Source organism: Muntiacus reevesi, chromosome 7, assembly GCF_963930625.1.
Source record: "Muntiacus reevesi chromosome 7, mMunRee1.1, whole genome shotgun sequence".
In the NCBI taxonomy this organism is placed as follows: Eukaryota; Metazoa; Chordata; class Mammalia; order Artiodactyla; family Cervidae; genus Muntiacus; species Muntiacus reevesi.
In genome coordinates this window covers 1,004,192-1,030,224 of record NC_089255.1, presented here as the reverse complement: position 1 = coordinate 1,030,224, position 26,033 = coordinate 1,004,192, and the positions used below count along the sequence as shown (strand labels likewise).

At 40.5% G+C, this 26,033-nt stretch overlaps 1 protein-coding gene across 4 annotated transcripts; it reads right to left on the bottom strand.

Moving 5' to 3' along the window:
- Positions 1 to 4,444: 4,444 nt before the first annotated feature.
- Positions 4,445 to 25,251, bottom strand: LOC136172205 (conserved oligomeric Golgi complex subunit 2-like). 4 transcript variants are annotated; one of them, XM_065941384.1, is made up of 6 exons: positions 25,064 to 25,251; positions 15,755 to 15,916; positions 14,580 to 14,645; positions 10,787 to 10,867; positions 9,289 to 9,392; positions 4,445 to 6,619 (listed from the first exon to the last, which is right to left on the bottom strand). In XM_065941384.1, the coding sequence occupies exons 1-4, from the start codon at positions 25,118 to 25,120 to the stop codon at positions 10,808 to 10,810; spliced, it is 345 nt and encodes a 114-aa protein (XP_065797456.1). In that variant the 5' UTR covers positions 25,121 to 25,251; the 3' UTR covers positions 4,445 to 6,619; positions 9,289 to 9,392; positions 10,787 to 10,807. The 4 variants fall into 4 exon arrangements, with proteins under 4 accessions (XP_065797456.1, XP_065797457.1, XP_065797458.1 ...); XM_065941385.1 differs by lacking the exons at positions 10,787 to 10,867; positions 14,580 to 14,645 and having other exon boundaries at positions 9,289 to 9,368; XM_065941386.1 differs by lacking the exons at positions 10,787 to 10,867; positions 14,580 to 14,645 and having other exon boundaries at positions 4,445 to 4,763; positions 9,289 to 9,368.
- Between the last annotated feature and the right edge of the window lie 782 nt (positions 25,252 to 26,033).

Here is a 26,033-nt window from a genome sequence, read left to right as displayed (position 1 = left end):
AAATGGCTGTCTGAAAAGGCCTTACAAATAGCTGTGAAAAGAAGAAAAGTGAAAAGCAAAGGAGAGAAGGAAAGATATACCCATTTGAACGCAGAGTTCAAACCCAACAAATCTTAAATTCAGCAAATAAAAAAAAAGTCCACACTAGATAGATCAGAATGAAACAGCACACCAAAGTCACTGGGAAAATTTTAAAAGGACCAGGGGAAAAAGTCATTATAACTACCAAGCAACAACAGCAACAACTACTTTCAAGTGACAAAGTTCAAACTGCAGAGAATACTTCCAGTAAAACTATGTTTCAAACATAAAAGGTATAAAGTTATTTGCAAACAAATATTAACCGAGGGTTTATCATAAAAAAGTGAAATTTATTATCAACAGAATTTTGTAAGAGATGAATTTCAGGAGGAAGGAAAATGATCCAAGAGAAAAGGTATAACACCCAAGAAGGAACAATAAGCAAAGGAAATGATAAACATGTGGAATAATTTTGAGAGGAGGATGATGGCCATGTTAAAGCAATAAAAGTAATGCCCAATTGGGGGCATAAAAAAATCAAAATAGAAATAAGACCCTGGTAACTAACATATACTATGGAATGGCATGATTGGCATCTAAGATCCTTGTGCTGTATGGGAGGCTGAAGGACACCAGTAACTTTAAATTCTGTTAAGTAAACACTAAGGTTACTTAATACACAAATAAACGGCGGGCAGAACTTCCAAATTAGTAGAGGGGTAAAAGAGAATAAATGAGAAAAACAAATTCCCGAAAGTGCACAATACAAAGAAGGTAGGAAAGAAAAAAAAAAGAGAGAGAGAGAGAAAGGAAAAGAAGGAAGAAAAATGGGTCAAATAGAAAGAACTTAAAAAAACCACAAATATATCAATCACTACGATCATTATCAATTTAATAAGTTACCTAATTAATAGACAAAGATTGTCATATTGAATAAAAAAATAAAAGAAACAAAAATCAAAATCCAGAGCAGGAAGAGGAGGAGAGGCACTAAGAGGCTGAGCAGCAGGGAACTGAGCAGGAGATCGGGGTGCAGACTTAGGCCATTTGGCCTAGAGTCTTCATCCCTCTCCAGGACACTACATAACATCTTTAAAAAACGGAAAATTAGCATATGGGTTTCCTTTTGCTATATCAACCACGAAGTCCTTTAAATAAAAAACATGATTTAAAAAAAAAAAAAGAAATATCAGGGCCTCCTAATCTTTCAAATTATATAGGACATTTTTATACTACATTAATAATTACAATATTAGTTATATAATATATATACTACAATCCAATTACTATTTCTTGTTTTCCTTCAAAGTGATATAGAAGAGTTCTACAAACTTAATTTTTCATCGAAAACAACTGTAAAGAGATTTGCTTTCAATAGTCCTTAAGATCTTTTAAAAAATTTAGATAAAAAACATCCATATCTAGTCATAACTGCTTCTCGACTGAATTCTACATTACATTCTAAAAAATATTCTTAGTCCCCAAAGTATCAGAGACTATGACCTGAATAAAATAATGCATGTATTTTTAAGGTAAATGCTGGCTCCGCAACTCAGACTGTGATTTTCAATAAACCACAGAACTGTGCAAAAGACTGTGCAAAAAAGACACGATTATCTCAGGTTAACACCTTCAAGAATCAAGACAACAGAAGGAAAGGTAACTGGTGAAATGCATCAGGATGCCCAGGATTAAAAAGCAAGGGTAACTTTTCTTCTAATCCTCGTACTATTTCTGGCCAGACAGAGTTCACCAAAAAATCATAGCCGGGAACAGTATTGCCCTTTTCACTGTAAGATAAGAGAAAAATTTCAGTCAAATACACCAGAAACATCTACTTACAAAAAGCAAAATTCCACTGTGGTGTTTTAGTAAAATAAAAGTTCTTTGGCCTAAAATTTACTTCAACTTTTTAAAAACAACTGTATTTGTCAATTATTTTGTTTTTTGCCCAAACTTCTATTTCACTCCTTGATCTCATTCTCACCTAGAACCTGACACATCCTCTGTGTCCTGACTCCTACAATTATAGCAAACATAGCAGACAGCTGGGGTCAAGGATAATGCAAAACTATGCCGACTTGCTGTGGCACAGTTTTCTCCCCTTAAATGGACTACCATGTTTATACACTATCTTGAAAAAGCAGTAATCTAATACCACAAGAAAAGCAATCTTTGTATTCAACCTTAACACCATTCAGCTCTAAAACACTGTTAATCACACTAATTTACCAATTACTCACAGCTTTGTGACTCAGCTACCTCTGATTACCTTCAGGTCTAACGTTCTATGACCATTTCATGTAAAATCTGGATTACAACTCTTAATAAAAAAAAAAAAAACTGATAACATTCATGGTTTCCATATGCACATGCTTTATTTTGTATCAATGTCAGCAAAAAGGCCAAATTCTGAGTTTCTAATTCACTTAGGTGAGAGAGAGCACTGAGAGAAAATCATGCTCTCAGGAGCCACAGCACCTGAGTTCAAATCTTGGGTCATTTAACCATGTTTTGGTTTCCTCATCTTTAAAATCATAGGGTCATTATATGGAATAAGGTTTGTAAAGCATTTAGGATGGTGTACAGTTTGTAAAGCATTTAGCACTTATTGGTATATAGTAAGTGCTATGTTAATAGTGTTAAATACACAGTACATAAATTAAAAAGGCGGGTTCCTTAAGTTTCTCTCTACTTAAAAATCTGTAAATATCTTCGGCAACACCATCTCACTGATCTACCCACTTTGCTGCATTGTTAACATGCTCTATATTAAGGTAATCTTCTTTACATTCGATGAGGGAAAGGAGATGCCTATGTCCCACATACCCAGTTCCACGTATCATATCATATACTTTTAATCCCAATAAGAACTAGCTCTAATAAGGTATAGGAAGAGAGAACAAAATTGAAGATTGTAGAATGCAAATGCACATAATGTGAGCAACAATGAATGACAAGATCACCTCTTTTCCAAACTAAATATACAATTAAAGCCTCAAAAGGAAAATTTAACTCTGCAAGATCAACAGTTAGAAAAGCTAATTTACGTCCTCTGGAAAATAACTCGTGAACATCACTGCTATTGCTGGGTATACAGAGCACCCAAAGGCAGATGCTGAGCCAGGGAGGGTCCAGGGCAACAAGACGATGTGGCGTGAAGCAAAGGCAGATGACCTACCAAGGTACAGTCTAGATACTCAAATTTCTGAGCTTTCTACATGAGTTCTGCCACCCTGAAAACTGTGGAAAAGAACAAACAGGTGAGGCATGAAACTTGACATTTCAGGACCAAGACTAGGCTTGTCAATCTAAGGATCAGTTGTTTCGTTACTGTGGCCTCTTTAATTTCACATGATGACTTCTATTAAATTCTTACCCCAAATCCAAATCCAACTAAATCTTGACTATTATTACACAAAAGTGGCAAGACAAAGCTTCATCTGAAATCATATAGTGGAAACAGAGAGGGTTACTTCCCAGTCAATCAGCACATTTATTCCCCAGGTTTCTCTTTTCAAAAAAAAAAAAAAAAAAATTTCAAGGCTAAAAATAATTTTCACTCCATGAAGAAAGGGACTTGATTTGCCTTTCTAGTGCTGCAAATGGACTGAGTCTTTCATTTCGCAAACACTGGATAGTTGCTGTCTTAAGACACTGTGCCAGGGGTGGGGAGTATGGGTTGTGCAGGATGGGAGCAAGCTGTTAAGATGGAAACTAGTCCTGAACAGAAGTGAGAGCAACACGCAATCGCCTACAGAGAACAGGATGAAAGCCAGACTTCAGGATGAAAGGAGGTCTCTTGAAGGAAGTGGCATCTGAGTTGGGGCTTCACATGGGATGACAGATCAACAAAAAGAAAGGGAAAGGCAGAGGACTCTGAGGAAAAACACAGACCCACCAAATGTGTGCCGGGGACCAGCGGAGCAAGGGAAGCCCACAGAGTGCCACACACAAGGACCACTGAGGCCGGGGTGCGCAGGGCCTCGTGCGCCGCATCAAGACGCCTAGACTTTCCTCCACACGCAACAAGAAGCCACTAAAGACTTAGGAAGAAGGCAGTGCCTAAACATCAGAATTGTGGGTCAATGTGACAGCCGAAGGGCAGAGGGTAAGGGAGAGGGTAGAGGCAGGGAGAGGAGGTGGGCAGATCCTGTTATTCTGGATAAAACTATGACAAAGACCCGGATCAGGCCAGTGGTGATGGTGAAAGGCAGCCGGGTATTTATGAAACAAAGTGAAAAGTATGGAAATCAGGCAAGAGGAGGGAAAACTGAAGATGACTTTAACCACAATTAATATAAACCTTGTTGAATTACACAGAATTCATATTTATAAACAGATTACAACATCATGGAATAATGGAAGGAAACCAACTTTTATTTCACATGTAATTGAGGAAAAAGTACACAAAAGGGGAAAATATGGGTTGTGAATTCACAAAGATGTTCCCTTTACCTCTGCCCTACTCATTACAGTTTCCTTCTGAGGCAATGACCCACACCCACCTCATAGTGCCATGCTAACAATTCACCAGGGGAGCGGATATGAACCCGAACCAAACGAGGCAGCAATAATCAGCAGGCGCAAGTTCTGAGTACAGTTGCTTAAACTACCTTGAGATGGCTCCTCCTGTGACCTCTCGAAGGAAGGCGGCAGTGATGGGGAACGAACTCCAAGAGTTTATCATACATGAGCTGGAGATCACTCAGACGACTATCAACAATCTGCTCTAGAATCACCTATTAAGCGAATAGCATTTTAAAAAAGCATCTCAAAAAGAGGTATGAATTACACACTACAGGAAAAATAGAGAAAACCTCAAAAGTATGCTTCCTCATGCCCCCTCCTCCCCAGCTAACATGTTTTCTAACAGTAACAGCTACACTCAGAACTAGTTTCAGGATTTGGAAGCACAGCTCTGACCCAGGGGAGACACAGGCTGGGTGACAGAGACTGGCCTGAAGCCGGAAAGCCAAGCACATTTGCCTCCTCCCCTCTCGAGACTGAAAACAAAATAAAATGACAATTTCCCATAACAACAGCCCCCTCCCTGTAGTGACCTCGGCCTTTTCTTCTACCATAATTTAGATCAGGGGAAGGCGTGAGACAGAGAAAGATGGAAATATATATTTTATTTTACTTTATTATTTTATCTTTTGTGTTAAGGTTGAGAGTCAAGAGGTTAATGACAAGCATACGAATTTAAAAAGAAATTAAAATGTGGCCTTGGTTTATTTAATATGCCACTGAAACATCAAATGTTTCTCTCATTTAGCACATTAGGTTCAGTTCAATGAAAAACTAAGGCATAAGTTAGTAACGATTTTCACTTACTGAGACAGAAATAATGTAGGTAATTTGTCTTTTTCATTCTTATCAAGTTAGGCAAGAAATATAACAGGATAGGAAGAGAGGAAACTGACAGATCATTTATTTTTAGTAACTCTAATAACAGCTGAAAGGATTACTGAAGTTAATCCTTACATTTCATTTTTATCAATGGGATTCCATTTCCCCCATTTATAAATGGGAGGCTTTCATCCCAAAGTCATGGTGAACAGGGCTTTGTACTTACTGGACAGAAAGAGCATCCACACTGACAGAGGACTGAAGAGTCTGCAAACACTGAGGATGGGTTTGTGACTTTTATCAGTTTGAACCAGATGAAGCTGCCGCTTTTGTGTGTCAGAAAACGTTGAGTATTGGCAACTTCGTATGGTACCGTCTACATCCTGGCTGCTCAAAGGCAGAATGTGCATACTTTCCAAAGTTTAACTGCATCCTTGGAGATGAAGGACACTGGATAGTCAAGTTCTGGACTTAGGGTATTATGCTGCTTATTTGCCTATGAAAGTCCTGCATCAGTGACTATTTCCTCCCTCCCACCTTCCTGGCTAAGAGACTCCTCAGTATTCAAGACTTAGGCCACATCTCTGTGAAGACAACCTTCAGCACAGATTTTCCATGGACAGGGTTTCAGCAGGCTCCCTCACCAGGAACTTACACTGCAGTTTTGGTATCTGCTTACTTGTTCCATTTTACCCACTAGACTGATAGTTAAAAATTCATTTTAAGAATTTAGTGGCAAATAATTTACATACCATAAAACTGACCTAAAAATGTTTTCATACATTCCTTCTCCCTAGGCAAGACCCTCCTCCCACTAAATTAACATGATCCCTGGGCTACAGCATCACTAAAAAACACTGAGAAGGTGCCTGACTCCTGCATGCTGGTTGTCACCACCAGGGACCAACCTTTTCTTCCAACTGATGGTACTACAGTAACCGAAAATCTTTACAATCTTTACAGAAAGGCCTCTAAACTATCCCTTACACCCAGTAAAGCATCCAAGACAGAGCAGATGCTCTATCAACATCTGCTGAATGAAGGCCTTATTCAACAGTACACAAACCTCACCTACGTATGGTTTCACGAGGACTTGACCAACTGATGCCTCTGCATCCCGTGTCTTGTCAATTGTGGCCTAAGTCTGTAAGCAGTGCCGAATAATATCGACACTGGAAGTCTGAAGACCTTCTAACAGGAGGCTTTCCAGTGACTGTTGTAACATGGCTGTAATACCAGCTATACGCTGCAAGAAAGACAGGATAAAAAGCTCCAGTTGCAATCATTTCTAAAGATCCAAACACACACATAACACATTTCTTATTCCAACAGAAGATATGTAAAATTAAATATTAACAGTTTCTGGAGAGGAACAACGAATCTCTCCTCCTCCTCACATCTCTTTGTAAGCTAATCTTTGCTGTATCAAAGGAGGATTTAGATATCACTTCAGAATGAGGTTCTTTTAAGCTATAGAGTAAATCTGACAAACATCATGATTCTCAAGTCCAGTCAAGAGTTCTGGATAAATTAATTCTGACTAAATCATATAGTGTGTCAAGTTACATGAAATTTAGAATTAATTTTACCCTTATAACTCAGAGAATATGCCTGTGTCTTTACACAAAATCTATAATGTGTGACACTTAGGAGGCAGGGGCCTAAAACACAAAAACTGAAAAAGAAAATTCAAAGCTAGTTTCAAAATCCTGCAGGTCAGCAACTGTCAGAACAACACAGGCATACCTTGGTGATACTGCAGGTGTGGTTCTAGGCCACCACAATAAATTGACTACTAGCACAATAAAGCCAGTTATGGGGGTTTCTTGGATTCTCAGCAGATATAAAGCGTATGTTTATACTGTACTACATACAGTATATTGAGTTGGCAAAAGCATTATGTGTCAAACAAACAAGATATAGACCTTAATTACTTTAATTAAAACATGCTTTATTGCTAAAAAATGCAACCATCATGTGAACCTTCAGTAAGCTATCATCATTTTGCCGGTGGAGGTTTGAAATACTGTGAAAACTACCAGAATGAGATACAGAGATAACAGCACTTGAAGTGAGCAAGTGCTGTTAAAAGGGTAATAGCATGGTGACAGACCTGCTTGATGCAGTGCTGCAATAAACCTTCAATTAAAAAAAAGTGCAATATCTGTGAAACACAATAAATCTAAGGGCAATAAAACAAGGTCTGCCTGTACCAGGTAAAATCAAAATTATTTAGCAAATTCCTAAATACTAAAGTGTGAAAAATCTACAACAGTTACTGGTCTTATTTTGTCCAAAAGAGGCAAGCCTTTGCTTTGAACAGCATGAAACTGTAACTGATTAAAATCTGTGGCAATTCTCTCCAACATCTGTCCAGTCAAAAGTGGGCTAGTGGAGACAATTAAAAACAGTTAATTCCTAAAAGTTTTTAATTTCCAAGAATATATCACATGATCAGCAATCCTGATGCTTTCATTGTGCTTTTCCATAGCCCCCTTGTTATAAGGTAGAAGCTATAGCATCCTTTGTGCCATGAGCTTTTATAGCATGTTCTAGGACAGTGGAAAACTAGAAAAGTTAAGCATAAGCCCCTGACACTACCAGACCCCGACCACAGGGTCCAGCCGAGAAGCAAGAGCTGGCCCAGGCCAGTGTGGGTGCTTACATCTCCTTCCCCAGCCTCTCTCATTCAGGGCCTTCTTCATTGTTAACTTCCCTTCCCTCTCTCTAGCTCTACCTGGTTATTTATATTGCCCTGGTTTTCCCTCCTCTACAACTCAAAGTTGCTGATCTGAATTTTTAGAAAGTCCTCCAAGGTGATTCTGAGCAAGAAACAGCATAATATCTATTACATTAAAGATGGAATACCACAAAGGAACAGTACTATAAAAAAGACATTGTGATGCATCTCTATCAAAGGAAGAGTAGGGATGGACAAAAATGGAAAGAAAACAGGAAGGCAGGTATGGTGGATGTCGAGTGAGGATAAGCTGGCAGGAGCTGCCAAGGCAGTTGAGGGCAAGAGACTTAGAACAGTTTGAGACAAACAGCCCCCCTGGATGGGTCAGAAGGGATGACCCATCAAATGGGGTCACAAACAGTCAAACATGACTGAGCAACTCAATTGAACTGAGGGCCTACTACATGCCAGGTATGGGCTGACGGCACCTCAGTGTCAGACAACCCTGCCAGAGGAGTTCCCGTTAGCCTTCCACTGTCAATGACACCAGGAGTTGAGTTCCATGGCTCTTGGCTGCACAGTGGAATATACAGCACAAATCTGTCCATGGTGCTTCCCATGGTGCTGGTATGAGCTACTCATTTTCTAAGTCACTCACTACCTGGCTGATTTAAAATTCAGACTAGAAAGATAAGAAGACAGTTGCAGTATGTAACAAAGAAAATGGTCATCTTTTTCTAATTTCACAAGTTTTTTTTTTTTCTTGTTGACAAATGTTAACTAAATGTGCCTATCCTGTTTCTTAAAGATGTAATGCTAGGGTAAGATACATAAGTGGCAATACTTTGGGCATTACTCTGGGCATTACTCTGGTCTAAATGAATTTAGGAAAGAAGAAAGCTATTTCATATCTTGAAGATCAACAAAATTTTGCCAGTGCTTCTCTAAGGCAATTCCAAAGACTAAAATTCTTCCAATAAAAGCACACTCCTCTGATTCCCTGTGAAGTGATGTATTGGAACTGTGGCCTATAACCATAAAGCCTTTATAAGGATGTATTATAAACTTTACCATCTCACACCCTCCACTTTCCACAAGCTACACTCAAAAACACTGAACCATAGACTTGGCTTTTCTTCTTTTTCAGAAATGAATTTTAACTAAAAAATAAAAAATTTAGGCTAGATGCGAAGTATTAATTTATGTAATATTTAGTAAAGAAAATACTTACTTACCTGCTTGCTTCTAGTGCAGATGTTTCTTTAGAATGTTGAGAATTTAAGATTTTTTCAATTTTCTCAACTGATGGAATAACCTGTATAAGCCACAACACACATATCTGTAAAATAATAATTAAGCAAAACACACAGTTATCACTATATTTCATCTTAATCATTTTATTTCCCCATTCTAAACTCAGGGACACACAAAGCAAAAAGTCAACTTAAGAGTATGTAGGGCATTCTATATTTTGAACACTTCTACATAAAACTGAATTCCCAAGAATGCAAATCTTAATTTTAGGTGTCAAGAAGAAGCACATTTTCAATATTCTACTGCAAGTTTATAGTTAAAAAAGGAGAAAACTAGACTTTTTGTTTCCTCATTTCCCACACTTTTATTCCTTTCTTTTCCTATCTTAAATGAACCTCTCTATAGGTATTACATTTATTTTCTTATGACCCTTTTTCGTGTTATAACCGTAGCTTGTGATCATCTTTATCCTATTGACATGTATATGACACAATTATATGCTTAAGCATCAGTTCATTAAAGCCATTATTATACAACCTTATCAAAGAAGTTGAGCATTATAAAAAAACCCATCCTTAAAAGCACAGAAAGACATAAAGCACTCATTAAACAAACAGTTCCCAGAATTACACAGTAGCATAGCACGGGGAATTCTATCCAGTGCTCTGTGGTGATCTGAATGGGAAGCAATCTAAACACGAGGGGACACACGTGTGTGTGTGTGACGGATCCACTCTGCTGTGCAGCAGAGACTAAAGCACGGTAACAAAAGAAGTAAATGTGGTAGAATGAGAGAGCAACATACTAGTTTTTCCACCTGCAGCAGAGCACTGGAAGAGCTGGCCTTAGAAGGCCTACTTGCTCCCGTATCACTAAAATTTGAATATCTTCTTTACAAGGGTGCTGAGAAATTAGTTTTATGCCTGTTAAACTGTAAAATGCTTCACTGATACGTTATTCCTGTGTCTTATTCTGAAAAAATTGAGAAATGTTAATTTTGTGGCCATTTGGGTACCTCTAAAATTCTGCTTTATTTCAAATAGTTAACATGACATTATAAGCATAGAAACAGTTTTGGGAGGAAAAAAAAAGTTTCATATGCTGAGAAGCTGAGAAGACATGAGGCTTTGAGCTGGCATGTAGCAAAAGAAATCTACATTTAAAATTTTTAATGCTATCATTAATAAAGTACAAGAAGAATATGCAATATCTTTGTTTTTTTCTTCAATTAGTTACTTTACCACACCCTTCTTATCAATAGGATTTTAATCAGCCAAGGAGTGAAAAGACCTGGGCTCCAGCTCTGGCTGAACCCCTCAGGAGCCTGGCTGAATGCTGCTGCCTAAAGAGAAAGGAAGATCCCGCACTCCTCTCTGCAGAGGTACCAAGAGGAGTCTATCACACTGCATCCATGAAAGTGCCGTTAGCTCTAAGGTGCTACCATAAGCCCGTGTTTAACAGTATGACACTCAAGGATACCTTTTTTCCTCTAATGTCCTCTTATTTAGACATTCGTTCACCTACTGCCAGAATTCCTTCACTGACAGATGACTGAAGATTCTGTAAAAGAATAAAGAAAATGTACTGCAGAAATTGTTTGGTGGCATTACAAAACTTATACATTAAATTCCACATAACTTAATTATCTTTGGGCCAGTATTATGTAGATATTGATACATAATATCAAATACAACTGCTATTGAGGGTACTCATGATCCCAGGGCAAAATGACATATAAAGCCAAGATCACAGAGGATTAACGACCAAAAGAATAATAATATTGGGATGGCAAAAAAGTTAGTTAACTTTTTTACCATTAAGATGGCTCTAGTAGTCCTTGGCTGTCTTTAATTTCATTAGAAATAATTTTGTAAGACTGTATTGTGACAGCTCTCATATCAGTATGCATTAAAAAAAATCAAGACTATTGAATTTTTGTGTAGTCATTTTAATATTAAAGGAGAAAAAAAAGCAACATTTTCTGTGTATTATGCTTTATTATTTCAAGAAAGGTAAGAATACAACTGAAATGCAAAGTAAGATTTGTGCAGTGTATGGAGAAGGTGCTGTGACTGACTGAAGTGTCAAAATGGCTTGCAAGGTTCTGTGCTGGAGACTTCTCACTGGATAGATTTTGCCACGGTTGAAAAGAGCAGTTGAAGTTGATAGCAATCAAACTGAGACCTTAACTGAGAACAATCCCTTCCAATGTTACACCATGCAGGACATGGCCAACATACTCAAAATATCCAAATCGACTGTTGAACACCATTTGCACCAGCTTGGTTATGTGGATCGTTTTGATGTTTGGGTTCCACATAAGTGAAGCGAAAAAAGAACCTTCTTGACTGTATTTCCACAGGTAATTCTCTACTGAAACGTAACAAAAATGTTTAATTTTTAAAGCAAATTGTGACAGGAGAGAGAAAAGTGGATTGCTGCTGTTGTTCAGTTGCTCAGTTGTCCCCGTGGACTGCAGCATGCCAGGCTTCCCTGTCCTTCACTATCTCCCAGAGTTTGCTCAAACTCATGTCCATTGAGTTGATGATGCCATCCAACCATCTCATCCTCTGTGGGTACTGTGCAATTATGTGGAATGGAAGAGCTCGTGGGGCAAGCAAAATGAAGTACCACAATCATAGGTAAGGCTGCTCTTCATCCACAAGTGATGCTGTGTATATGGTGGGATTGGAAGGGGATTCTCTATAAGCTCCTTCTGGAAAACCAAATGATTAATTCTAACAAGTACTTGCTCCCAATTAAACAAACTGAAGGCAGCACTAGATGAAAAGTATCTGGAATTAGTCAAGAGAAAACACATAATCTTGCAACAGAATAACTCAGGACCACATTTTTTTGATGACCAGGCAAAAACTGTTACAGCTTGGCCGGGAAGTTCTGATTCATCCACCACAGTCACCAGACATCGCAACTTCAGATTTTCACTTATTTTGGTCTTTACAAAATTCTCTTAAGGGGAAAATCTCAATTCCCTGGAAGACCATAAAAGACATCTGCAACAGTTCTTTGCTCAAAAATATAAAAAGTTTTGGGAAGATGGAATTATGAAGCTGCCTGAAAAAAACGGCAGAAGGTAGTGGAACAAAACTGTGAATACACTGTTCAATAAAGTTCTTGGTGAAAATGAAAACTGTGTTTTTTATTTTTACTTAAAAACCAGTGGAACTTGCTGGCCAACCCAATACATATACAATCACCGTCATACATGGTCAGAGTACAGAAAGAACCATCTGAATCAAACACTAGGAAAATCTGGCACAGGGGACGGAACTCGAGTCTGACTTGCAGAGCCCGTGGAGGCCGACGGTGGAGGAGAGCAGTCACTAGAAGACAGAGGGTGGAAAGGTGCAACTGACAGGGCATACTCAGGGTTGGAGGGTGCACCCGGGTGCACAGCAGCCTTCATTTTGGAGAGAAGTAGAAATAAACGGGGGTGGGGGAGATTTAGGAGAATTTTAGACTAGATTCTATCAGGAACTAAACAATCCTTAAGTACTGATAGATGCCGTGTTGTTCTAAGGATACTACGAATCAAGGAGTAAGGAAAAGAATGGCCAGGAAAAGACAGGTCATAGGTGGAGAAACATGTCCAGAAGCTAACAAACAAAATATGAAGAGTCAGGCCAAAGCAAAGGTAAAAGAAACGATGAGAATAAACTAAACATGACAACCCACTCCAGTACTCTTGCCTGGAGAATCCCACGGACAGAGGAGCCTGGCAGGCTACAGTCCATGTGGTCGCAATATTCAGACACGACTTAGTGACTAAATCATCACCACCAGACAAACCACAAAAATTTTATAGAAAAGTGAATTAATTCATTCAATAAACATGAAATGTCTACTAACAGTCAGCCAATGGGGATACAATGATGAATTAGATAGAAACAGTCTTATCCCTCAATGATCTTAGAATCTCAGAGAAGCTTCTTGAGTTGAGATTAAAAAGGCAGGTGAGGTCTTGGTTGATGAGGAGAAGGGTGGTGATAAAGACAGCTGCAGAGTAAGGGACAGTAGGTGGTGCTGGCAGCTGGCAGTGTAGGACAAGAGCCTGAAGGCATGAGGGCAGTTGAGGAAGTTCAAGCACAGGTGGGCAGAGTGGAGAGAGTTCAGAGAGAAGAATGGAAGGTTAAAAAAGAACAGGGTTCGGGAAATGTCATGGCTATAGGTTGGGAGAAGGAAGAGGAGTCCTGAAAAGGAGGCAGGAAAGCCACGCAGAGGCTAGTGTGGAATCCAGCAGCAGACCAAAAACTTCTTTCTCTTCCATTCCAACAAAAGGCACTTTAATAAGCTTTGTGAAATTCAAGCAAGACACGAACTTTCAAACAATCTGCTAGTTCAAGGCACAGCTCACAACTTAACCTCTTTTACGAATTTTTTTTGCCTACCCTCCTCGGGACTTCTCAGCCCTGACATTCCCATTGTCCTGCATTTCCTACAGCTTTATCCAAGCAGAACCTCTTTACTACATTATCTAGTGAGAACCCTGCATGTGCCAGGTACTGTCTCGAGGCAAGGAGCATAAGGCCACGTGGTCTGGCATGGTCCAGTGCTGACACACACAGGAAGTGACGGTGTGGTGCTTCACAGCGAAGGGAGGATGGAGGGCGAGGTACCTAGCACAGCCTAGAGGGTGAGGGGAGGACAGGGCGGTAGTTTTCTGTTGGAGGTGATACCAAAACTCCCTCTCCACTGTTCACCCGGATGAAGTCCCTGTTCTCATGGCTTAGGGGCAGACAGTTCCATTCCCAAGGGAGAGATTTTCTCAGAGAAACTAGGTATTACACAACACTTATATTACCCTTCAGTTACATCGGGGGTTAAATGGCTGGTATAAAGTGGTCCACGAATCTAACTACATATAAAATACTGTCTGGGAAAATACTTGAAAAATGACAAATTTTAAAATATAAGTAAGCCAGTTCTAAGCTGGAGACCACTTATACATGGGTGAGGTGGTATTAACAAATTTAAGTTTTGAAATACCCTTCTCCTCCTCCCCGACATTTAAAAGTGTCTACTCTACTCTTGAGAATTTGCCATCTTCAAACCACATATGTTTCTTAGGTTGTAATATCACATGCAAATCATTTACATTTTGCAAGTATTACACTATAATCATGGAACATTAAAAAACACCAACCACAACAATCACAACAGTCTAACAGATTAATAAAAAAGGATTCTTGGAGAAGGCAAACAAATGTAATATGCTTTATGGTAGATTGCTGACTGTCATTTGGGGACGTACCAGAGCCTCTTCTCCTAACTGTCCCAAAGGCGCAGAAAGCTGATTGAGGGCCTTGTCCATACCGACCTAAAGGCAAAAAAAAGCATGTTGGCACAGACACATCAGGGCCAGGGTTAACAGTGAAGCCTGTGCTTAATGATCAAAGCAGTATGAGACTTAGGTTATTCTTTCTGTACAGTTATATGCTGCTAGTAACTACGTAACAAAAATGTTATTTGGCCATAAATATTGCTCCTTGAATGTGAAAAACCTGTTGATATATAAGCACTATAAAAATAAGGAAAGTCATAATAAACAAAAAATTCCTATGCACAATTTGCCTTTGGGATGAAATTTTAAATGACTTAAAAAACTAACAGGAAAAATAGCTATCTCTGTTGTTTATGATATTCAACCAGCTGATATGAAAGTCTGATGAACTACATCTCTTCTAAGCATTATTACAACCCTTCAGAAAAATCCAAATTAAACAGGATGGAAATAAAATTTTCAGGGTCTCTAATCCTACTGAAACATTTATCTTAGTGGTGTATTTCCCAAAAGCAAATATGGCTTATTATTCTCAATGCTTCTTGAAATTCCCACAGAGATGGCTATTTTCCATTCCTCTTTCGACAAACAGACTTAAAAACAAAATATGAACAAGACTTTCGCAAGTATGAAAACTCAAGTGTTTCCCAAGTAATTGAAATGCTTCTTATAAACAATTCCTACATTTTTATAAAATGTATAAAAATAGGCTTCTTAATGATCAATATTGGTCAATGTTTTCTCAGCCTATCTCTGACTAGCACACGTACCTGAAAGTCAGTGAAACATTTCCTTAAGAAGAGTTGATGTCTGCTCTCGGAAATTAGTCTAAACTGGTGAGATTTCATGGAATCAATTAGCAACTAACAAAAACAAACACTCTTGGTATTGCTATCCTTTACTTTTTACCACTTCTTAATAAGTCATTAAAAACATAATCAACTAAACACAAAACATGTGTATCAAGAAAGTTTAGTTCCTTTATTAACCAAGATTAGCAATCCCTTCAAGTTTCTGGGGAAAAAAATAACTAAAAGGTTTCTAAAAAGACTCAGAGCTGTTAAGAATAAACATGAGTGAGAAAAAAAGTGTGCAGTACATGTGTAAATACACTGACAGGTAGGAACTGTGGATTTCAAGTTTACCAGGTTTGTTGACAGGTTGACAAAGTCTGCGTAGTCCTTGTTGATGAGCTCAACCATGGCTGTTTCAAGCAGCTTATAGTAGAGCTCCAGGTCATCTCTAAGTGCTTCCAGCTGGACTCGCTTCTGACAGTCAGATACAAAGTGACTGACATCAAAGTCTTCCTGAAAATAAAACCAGAAAAAAAGAATTATTGCAACAATATCACATTTTACATATACAAATAAAAGGAGAGAGAACAACAGAGAAACACCATTCTATTTATTTGAAAGGTTAACTGCTGTCAGGATAAAGCACTTTAAAACACACAGGACAGAAAGGCGCTTGCACACTGTCAAGGTGCCAAGAGGGAGGCCCCTGACCAAGAGCATTCTCTCCTGCTGCCTAAGTCCCAAAAGGGATTTCATTTGTTTTTAACTACACACATTCAATAGGCTCTTCTCAGAACAGAAGTAGTTCCTTTTCCCTTAAGTTTTAAAAGTAACAAATATTCACTGTGACAATTTCAACCTATAAATAAAGCCATCCCTCAGCATCCATGGGGGCCTGTTTTCAGGACCCCCAAAGATACCAAAATCTAGGTATGTCCTAGTCTCTAAAATAAAATGGCACAGTATTTACATATACTTTAAATCATCTCTAGATTACATAATACCTAATAAAATGTAAATGTTATATAGATCATTGAAAATACTATGTAAAGAGTTGCCAACTATTTGTCACAGAAAATTCAAATTTTGTCTTTTGAAACTTTCTGGAATTTTTTCCCCAAATATTTTCACTGTGAGGATGGATGAGGTAACATCCATCACACAGTTACAAATTTCCTTTTCTTGCTATGATAAATTTTAAGATTTACTCTCTTAAACTTTCAAATATACAGTACAGTATTATTAACTATAGTCACCATGCATACATCACATCCCCATGACTTATTTAACTGATTAACTAGAAGTCTGTACCATTTGACCCTTTAGCCCATTTTGTCCATTCCCCACCCCCTGCTCTGGCAACCACCAATCTGTTCTCAGTACCTTTGAGTTAATTTTTGTTTTGTTTTATAGATTTCACATAAAAGTGAGATCGTGATCATCTCTCTCTAACTTATGTCATGTAGCATTAATGCCCTCAAGGTCCATCCGTGTTGCCACAAATGGCAAGATTTCTTTCTTTTTTGAAAATATTTTTATTTATTATTTTTGGTTGTGGTGCATCTTCATTGCTGCATGTGGGCTTTCTCTAGTTGTGGCGAGCAGGGGCTACTCTGTGTTGCGGTTTGCAGACTTCTCATTGTGCTGGTTTCTCTTGTTGTGGGCAACAGACTCTAGAGCACAGGCACAGTAGCTGTGGCCCAGAGGATTATCTGTACTGTGGCATGTTGAATCTGCCCGGACCAGGGATCAAATCTGTGTCCTCTGAATTGGCAAGCAGATTCTTAGCCACTGTACTGTTGTAGAAACCAGTACTCGAGAAACCAAGCACCACACTGGGAGAGTTGGAGAACTCATGTTTACTATGCCAGCGGGCCCAGAGCAGTTAACACTCTAAACTCTGAGCCCCAGACAGAGGGGTTACAGAGTGTTCATAGACAGACTATAGTGGGCAACACTAGCTGCTAATAGGCTGGTTTACACAAAGCAGTTTCGTGTGCACGGGAACGCAGTCAAGATGGGGAGGGGAATGCCTAACCTTTACACGGAGAGGCATGATTAAGCAGGTTTATAGGGGCTGGGGAATTGCAAAGAGCAGGACAAGGGTAGTGAGATAAGCTCCAGTTCCCTGTATCTTAAATCCCCCCTTTCTGAGACTACGTGACCTACCCAATCCAGACTTTGCAAGGAGCAGGCTGAGTTACACAGGCAGAACGAGCAGAAGGTTATGTCAAATTTTAACTTTTCCTTTTCAGTACCACCAGGGGAGTCCAGATTTAGTTGCTTTTCATGGCTGAATAATATTCCTCTGTGTGTGTGTGGTGTGTGTATATCATGGTTTCTTTATCTATTCATCTATCAATGGATACTTGCCTGCTTCCATGTCTTGACTATTGCAAATAATACTGCAGTGAACACTGGGGACCTACAGGTGTAAGCCTCACTGGCCACCAAAGCCAGGTGACCTAGAGCTGTCTCTGGGCAGCAACTGCAAACATCGGGGCACCAGACAAGCACCCGAGTTCCTTTCTAGGAGATACTGTCCGCTGGAATGAGGCAGAGAGGGCAAAGACGGCTCCTGCCAGCCTCCAAGCCCCCAGAGAATGTTAAATGAGAGGCCGGCCCCTCAGGCTGATGCTTTAAGATAAACAAGCCTCTTTCACAGAAAGTCAGGGCCCTTTTCAGCCTCTGTCCCTGTGCCAGGCCCCAGGAGGGTGACCAAGTTCATGCTGCCCTTCAAAAGCTGTTTCTCGCATCATGAGCCTGGTGGGTCTTGCAGATGCCAGTTCCACTGTCTTTCAAAGGTAGATGTTTGGGGGCTCATCTCCCAGGTGCAAGTCTTTAAAGGAGGGGTGTCAAGTTTAGGGTTCAGGCCCTTCACTTCTCAGGGAGCAGCTGGGGATGGTAGCTTCCTTCCTATTGTGGGTCACCATGCTGGGAGTGGGCTGGATGGTGAGACCATGTCTCAGCCTCTCCTATCCACCTTGATGTGGGTTGTTGGCCAGATGTGCAGGAGTTGCTCAGAGGAGGAAACTATTCCATGAGTAGCTACTGATTTCATGTGTCCATGGGAGGAGCTAAGTGTTGTAGGATCCTCCTTGAATGAAACCCTTGACCTTTTTCTATGTTCACACACACATGCACAAACACATACACATACACAGAATCTTAATAAACCTTTTCTAAGCTATTTTCCTCCTTTTACATATAGCTTCAATGTGTTTTCATAATACATATTAATTGGCATTGACATTTTATATGGATGTTGAGTATTCAACTGAACAGACGTTCAAAATCTTTCAAAACCAACTTCCAAGCATTGTTCACAGAATCATTATGCCCTGTTTCCCTTTATAACATTCTGATGCCCCTGGTAGGCACACAGGCATACAGACAGCAAATTACTGTCTACTTATGACTTCAGTACTAACTGAGCTATTTAGTTATCAAGTATCAGGTACAATGATTCCCAAACTTGTTAAGGCCACTTATACTTGTCACCAAAATTACATAATTTTATTAAACATTGTATAAACCAACAAAATATAAGTACACAGTGATAACTCTTTTCATGAAAACTAAGGCAGATGCTTTGCAAAGACCTGATACTGAGAAACCAATAAGACAGATTTTGCTGAATTATATTAAATGTATGAGATGACCATGAACCAGGTAGTGCTGTGGGAAGGAGGATCATACAAATCTTGAAGGATTCTATACCAGATTCTCTGCAAATGCCTTGGGGTTCTCATTCAACTTAAAGTACAACAACAACAACAAAGTCGAATTCACAGACATTTTCAGAGAAAAGAGTTTCAAGCCACATCAATGTAGAATAAATGTACACATATGTTAAGGACAACATGCACCATTCCATAAGAGTATTATAAAAACTGACTTTCTTAATTAACCATCCAAACACTTGCTATAATACTGTCAGATAAGAGATTTCTTACCCAACTATAATTTCACAGCCACCTAGTGAAAAACCATGTTTCTTTTACTTCTTGAGACTACCTAAGATAACACCTTAGACTCACAGTTACACAACAATCACAGAAAGAATGTGGGGGCAGGACTCAGCCTGACATCTTGGCCTTGGTACTGACCAGCCGTACGACTCTATGCAGAGCACTCGGCTGGTTACTTTGAAAGTATGAACTTCAAGTGGATGAAGTTCAGAGCTGAACTTCATGATGGCATTCTAAATCATACAACTTGAGCTCTAACAAATGCTATTAGGCAATATTAGTGCTCAGTTTGCCATTTATATATTTGTTCTTGGATAAACAAATGTTGCCCCACACAAGAGAAGATGACTGAGAACACCTGTGAATATCAGAGCTTTTGCTCTGACAGCAAACGACTTCAGACTCACAGTGGGATGTAATAACTGCCACATTTCACTTCCCAGAGGGTTTCACTTTACACTGTAGATTTACTAAACATCCAGCAATTGATATTATTATCTAGAAAATATCCACATGGAAGAGAATGAACCTCACACTATACACAGAAATTTAACTCAAGATAGATTAAAAGACAAATAGAAGATCTAAAACAATCAAACTCTAAGAAGAAAACAGGTGAAAATCTGTGTGCCCTTGAATTAGCAGTCACTGACACAAAAAGCATCAAGATAACAGATAGACTGAACTCAATCAAAATTAAAACTTGTGTGTTAAAACACATTATTTACAAAGTGAGAAGACAACCCAGTGAATGGGAGAAAATATTTGCAAATCATGTATCTGACAAGGGTCTAACATCCAGAGTATAAAAACTCTCACAACTCAACAGTTAAAAGACAAATAAACCAAGTAAAAAATTAGCAAAGGATCTGAATAGACATTTCTCCAAAGAAGATATACAAATAGCCAATCAGCATATAAGAAAGTAAAAACAACTCAAGAGTTTGGCTAGAATGTGGAAGAGAATGATCTGAAAATGACTAGAGGCAGGAGGGTCAAGAGGAAGAGACCAAAGCAGGAGCGTGTTTGAAAGCCACTGGGGATGAGGTCAGAGGAGAGAGGAATCAGAGGGTGGGAAGAGTACCAGGGGGTCTGGGCTCCAAGCACAGGGAGGAGTGGGGTAGGAAGGACCAACCTCAGGAAGGAAAACCCCTTTTCCAAGCAGGCGAGGTGGAGAAAGGGGATGGGTACATATACAAGAATGGAGCTGTCATCAGTCAAGATGAAGAAGTTCCCATCTGATGGCACTATTTTTTCTATAAAATAGAAGTCATATGCTGAGATAGAAGGACAGATTTCAACAGCACAACTAGGTGAATTGGTCTAAGTTATCTTTGTTAGCGGCCTCTTCTCTCCCATACTACTAGTATCTCATGTTCTATTTCATGTATTAGTTGACCATCAACCCTCGCTAAGGACTTTTGTATTTTTTAAGCTGACAAAACTAATGATATGATGTCATCACCACCTCTACTACCAAGTGACAGAGGTCCCCAAGTGATGATACCTCTACTGCCATCTGCCACTCTTGTCTTCTGATCATCTACATCCTTCACAAATCTGTCCTCTGCTCTGTATTTCTCATTAGATCTTACAAGAACCACTGAAGCATTTTTTTCCTCTATGTTCAGAAAGGTAGTTGGTTGTTTCTTAAGCATTTATTAAATAACTTCCTAAAAGTATGAAATACCACTATGACATTGAGTTAGGACTGAAATACACGTGCAAGAATGGCCCAAATCAAAATATTAGCTCATGAGTTCAAATGCAACATAATTTCCCCTTGAAACAGAACCCTATATTAACTTGAAGTAACCAGTGGCACAGCATCCTCTAACACCGGTTCAATGCAACAGACATGACTACGTCATTTCCTGCTTTCCACCTGACTGTAACTCATCAAGCGCAAACCCCTCAGTGCAGTACACGAGAACAACTTGCAGTCACACCCAGCTGTCTTTCTACTTTTCTAGTTTCAATTCTGGTCATCCTCCCAGCCTCTCTGGACTAAGTCCAGTTTCTCAGCACACACTGTGGTCTTTCTGTAACCATACTCAAAAACCTAAATCTTATCTACCTTGTACTAACCAGTCTAGACGGCTGGTGGACACAAAGCAGGTGATCAGTGAAGTGAAGTGATAGACACTCAAGTCATGTCCAACTCTCTGCAACCCCATGGACTGTAGCCCACCAGGCTTCTCAGTCCATGGGATTCTGCAAGCAAGAATACTGGAGTGGGTTGCCATTTCCTCCTCCAAGGTGATCAATGACTGCCTGTTTATTAAATGAATGATTGTCACCATTGTCCTAATAGGGCCTCATCATGTGTGTGACACAGTTTCCTTTGACTGGAAACAAATTTGCTAATGACTGGATTTTTTGAGTAACCTTCACTCTCCTAATGCAAACCAGACATTCTCTAATTACACAAATTACAATATGCATCGAATCAGACAGACTTAAGAAATAGAACCCCAAAGGCAAACTCTCTACCTATCATTTCTGCCATGTGACCAAAACTTTTAAAATGTCTCTCTGAAGGAAACATAAATTGCAAGTAACCTTTATCTCCAAGTCTCAGAAAAGCAACATTTAACACAGGGTGGCTGTCCTATGTATTTTGCTTTTACATGTGAAGTCATCACATTTATTAGCACTACAAATTACAGAGCACATTCAGAGGCTTAGGAGGCATGAAAGAATATGAAACTGCTGCCATTTCAGCCACCTCCCCAGTTTGCTCTCCCCTTCATCAAGTTCTACTTTAGAACTTATTTTGAGGTTTCTACTTTCTGAAGCCTCTTTTCCCAAAGGTTTTCTATCAGTTCAGAGCAAGAAATATGGTGGGGCTAGCAAGTCAGAAAGAATGCTGGTGTTGAGCCTGAAGGAAGCCTTGAAGAAGGCAAAGTTGGTCAAGCTAAGCTCTCTGTATTCTGAGATTCTTGAACAGAACAAAGCCTCTCATCTCTGCTTGTGCCTTGGCTTCCTTCAGCACACCTCGCCTCATCACGCTCTTTCTTTCTACCCTTGCTCCAGGACAGGTCTCAGCCAGTGGATGGAACAAAGCGTTTCTGGATCGGCAAGCTCACGTGGTACTCCCTTTCAAATGACGCCCTTCATCACAGAGGTTTAGCAGAAACATCACTGTACAAGGACAAGAGTGCATTATTCCTGGGTCTAGATGGCCTGCATAATAAAAATGAATGGCCACACTGGAGAAGATCCAGATGTACCTGCTTTTTTCTGAAACTGCACCACTTAACTTTTTTGCTACAGCTGACATGCACTGCCGTGCCAGTCGCGGGTGTGCTGCAGAGCAGCCCGTCTGTGTGCACGTGGGGACCCACGCTGCCCTGGGCTCCTCTCCCACGTGGGTCACTGAAGTGCTGGGCAGAGCTCCCTGTGCTGCACGGTGAACCTCTGCTGATCTGTTTTACATATGGTAGTGTGTCTATGTTAAGCCCAGTCTCCTAACTTATCACCTCTCCCCATGCCTCCCCTTCGGTAACCATACAGGTCCGGCTAGTCAAGACTATGGTTTCTCCAGTAGTCATGTACGGATGTGAGAGTTGGACCATAAGTAAAGCTGAGCACTGAAGAATTGATGCCTTTGAACTGTGGTGTTGGAGAAGACTCTAGAGAGTCCCTTGAACTGCAAGAAGATCCAACCAGTCCATCCTAAAGGAGACTGGTCCTTAGTATTCACTGGAAGGACTGATGCTGAAACTGAAACTCCAATACTTTGGCCACCTGTTGCAAGGAACTAACTCATTGGAAAACATCCTGATGCTGGGAAAGACTGCAGGTGGGAGGAGAAGGGGACGACAAAGGATGAAATGGTTGGATGGCATCACCAACTCAATGGACATGAGTTTGAGTAAACTCTGGGAGTTGGCGATGGGACAGGGAGGCCTGGCGTGCTGCAGTCCGTGGGGTTGCAAAGAGTCAGACACGGCTAATCAATTGAACCATAAATTTAATTTTGAGATCTGTGAGTCTGTTTTGTAAATAAGTTCATCTGTTATCACTTTTCAGGCTTCCCAGGTGGCTCTGTGGTAAACAACCTACCCGCCAATTTAAAGAAACATGGGAGATGTGAGTTTCACCCCTGGGTTAAGAATATCCCCTGGATAAGGAAATGGCAAACTACTCCAGGATTCTTTCCTGGAGAATCCCATGGACAGAGGAGGCTGGCAGGCTACAGTCCATGAGGTTTCAAAGAGTTGCTTAAGACTGAGCATACATGCATGCATGTATCATTTTTGTTAGAGTCCACATGTGAATGATATATTTGTCTTTCTCTGTCTGACTTACTTCACTTAGTATGATAATCTTCAGGTCCATCCATGTAGCTGCAAATGGCATTATTTGGCTCTTTTTGATGAGCAATATGGAAGTTCCTTTAAAAACTAAATATAGAACTACCATATCATTCAGCAGTCCCACTCCTGGGCATATATCTGAAGAAAATCATCCTGTGAAAAGATGCACGCACCCTAGTATTCACTGCATAACTATCTGCAATGGCCAAGACATGGAAACAATCTAAAAGTTCACAGGAATGGATAAAGAAGATGTGGTGTTGTTCAGTCTCTTTGCGACCCCGTGGACTGCAGCACACCCAGCTTCCCCGGTCCTCACCACCTCCCCAAGTTTGCCCAAGTTCAAGTCCATGTGGTACATACTACTCAGCTATAAAAAAGAACAGATGTAAATACTGTTTAAAACCAGAGACTGTGAACTGAAACGCAAGCATCAAAAAGATAAACTAATGAAGCTAAAAAGCAAAAGACATACTAAGACTTGAAGTCATCAAAAAAAAAAAAAAAAAAAGACTTAAATTCAGTTGCTCAAAAGTTTAAGTGTCTACTGAGCCAAAAGATTTAACTTTTTAACACTGAAAACAGCCACTAAGTGGTATCAAAAACCCCAATCTTTAGAAATAAAGCATCACTGTATTTCTTGATGGTGTATGTATACAGTTCCAGAACATTACCCCCAAAAGAACATGCAAAATTTCTCCCAGCTCCGATTCAAATCTTGGACACTTTCAAGGCTGTGCCGGATAAACCTTTAATATCCATCATATTTCAACTCTCTACCTTCAGACCAACCTCAAGTTCACCTTATAAAAAGTAGAGTAACTTTAGAGAAGCACAATGGTTTGCTTTGTTGTATTGCAACAAAATCAGTAATAAGATTCTGATCTTTTAAACATCCCATTCAGAAACTTTAGGCAAACGTTAAGGAAAAACTTTCGATTGAGTGCCTTTTCCACCTACCTAATCCCTGGGTAGAGACGTGGGTCCAGAGATTTGGTCAATACATTCGTACTGAGCTTCTAGGTGCAAGGCGGCGATCGACAAACTTCTGTCTGCCCAGGATCTGGCAATTCCGACTGCATTGCATGGGAATGGGCTCGGGAGTAACACGAGCTTTTCCACCTAGCTCAAAACCACTTGCCCACAACTTCAGGCCTTTTCGTCACTATGCACCATTTCACAGAAGTGCCTTCTCACAGCATGCTGCCCCGGCCCAACCTGAGGCCAAAAGACTCACTGTGAAGGCAGCGAGGTCCAGCAGGGGGCAGATCCGGGGCATGCGCGGCCCAGCAGCCCGAGGAGGCGCCGGAGGGAAAGGAAGACAGGCTACCCGCCTCGGCTCGGGGAGCACAGCCCCCCGGGCGTACCTGGTCGAAGCACAGCGTGTCCGGCCCCTTGGGCAGGTTCATCCTACTTTTCTCCATCCCGCCGGACGCCGCCTCTCAGCGCCAACCACGGGCGAGGGGAATAAAGATGACCCTGTGCGTACAGACTCGGCAGCCGCAGCCAGAGCCAGTTGCCCCCGCAGGGAGCAGCCACTTCGGCTAACATGGCAGCAGCCGCACCGCGGCCAATCAGCGAGGGCTCCGCGAGCCGGCCTCTGCCGGCAGGCCTCCGCCCGCGGCCGCCAAGAGGGGCGTGGGGATAGCAACTGACACCGCGCTGTAGGTCATGCTGCCTCCACGCGGCGGAGGGCGGCACTGCAGCTCAGGCAAGCTGAGCGGGGCAGTCTTGCTCCCAGTGAGGTAGGTCTGAGGCTGAAGAGCACGGGCTGGAGGAGTCTGGGGCTTCCTCTCCAGCCACCGTTTCCACTGGGAAAAATCTACCTGCAGCATTCTTCCAGGATCTCCTCCCTGATCTTGCTCCAGGTTCTGGCTCAGATCCAGGTGGGAGTTCGGAATAACCTTGGGTCTTCACTCTTCTTAACGGAGCACCTTTGAGTAATTCTGGTCTTCACTCTTCTTAAAGAGCACCTCATCACCCAGCTAGTCAGAACATAGCACACACAAATACATGTGCATACATATTTATTTGTAATCTCCTTAAAAACCATTCACAACCTAGAAGTTGAGAGTTATGTTTTATTTGGTGAGAATTTTTGGGACTTCAAGTCCGGGAGACAGCAGCTCAAGTAACCCTGAGAGAACTGTCCTGAGAAGGCAGGGAGCAGGGGGACAGGTTATATAGAAGTTTTGCAACAAAGTGTAGGTAGTCTGAATGTAAAAAATGTTTTGTAACTGAAAGAAAACCAGATATCCCAAGTTGAGAAATTTAGTGCTTTTCTAGGTAAAGAAAGATGCGAGAGACTAGGCTTACTGAAATTATTCCTTTGATATG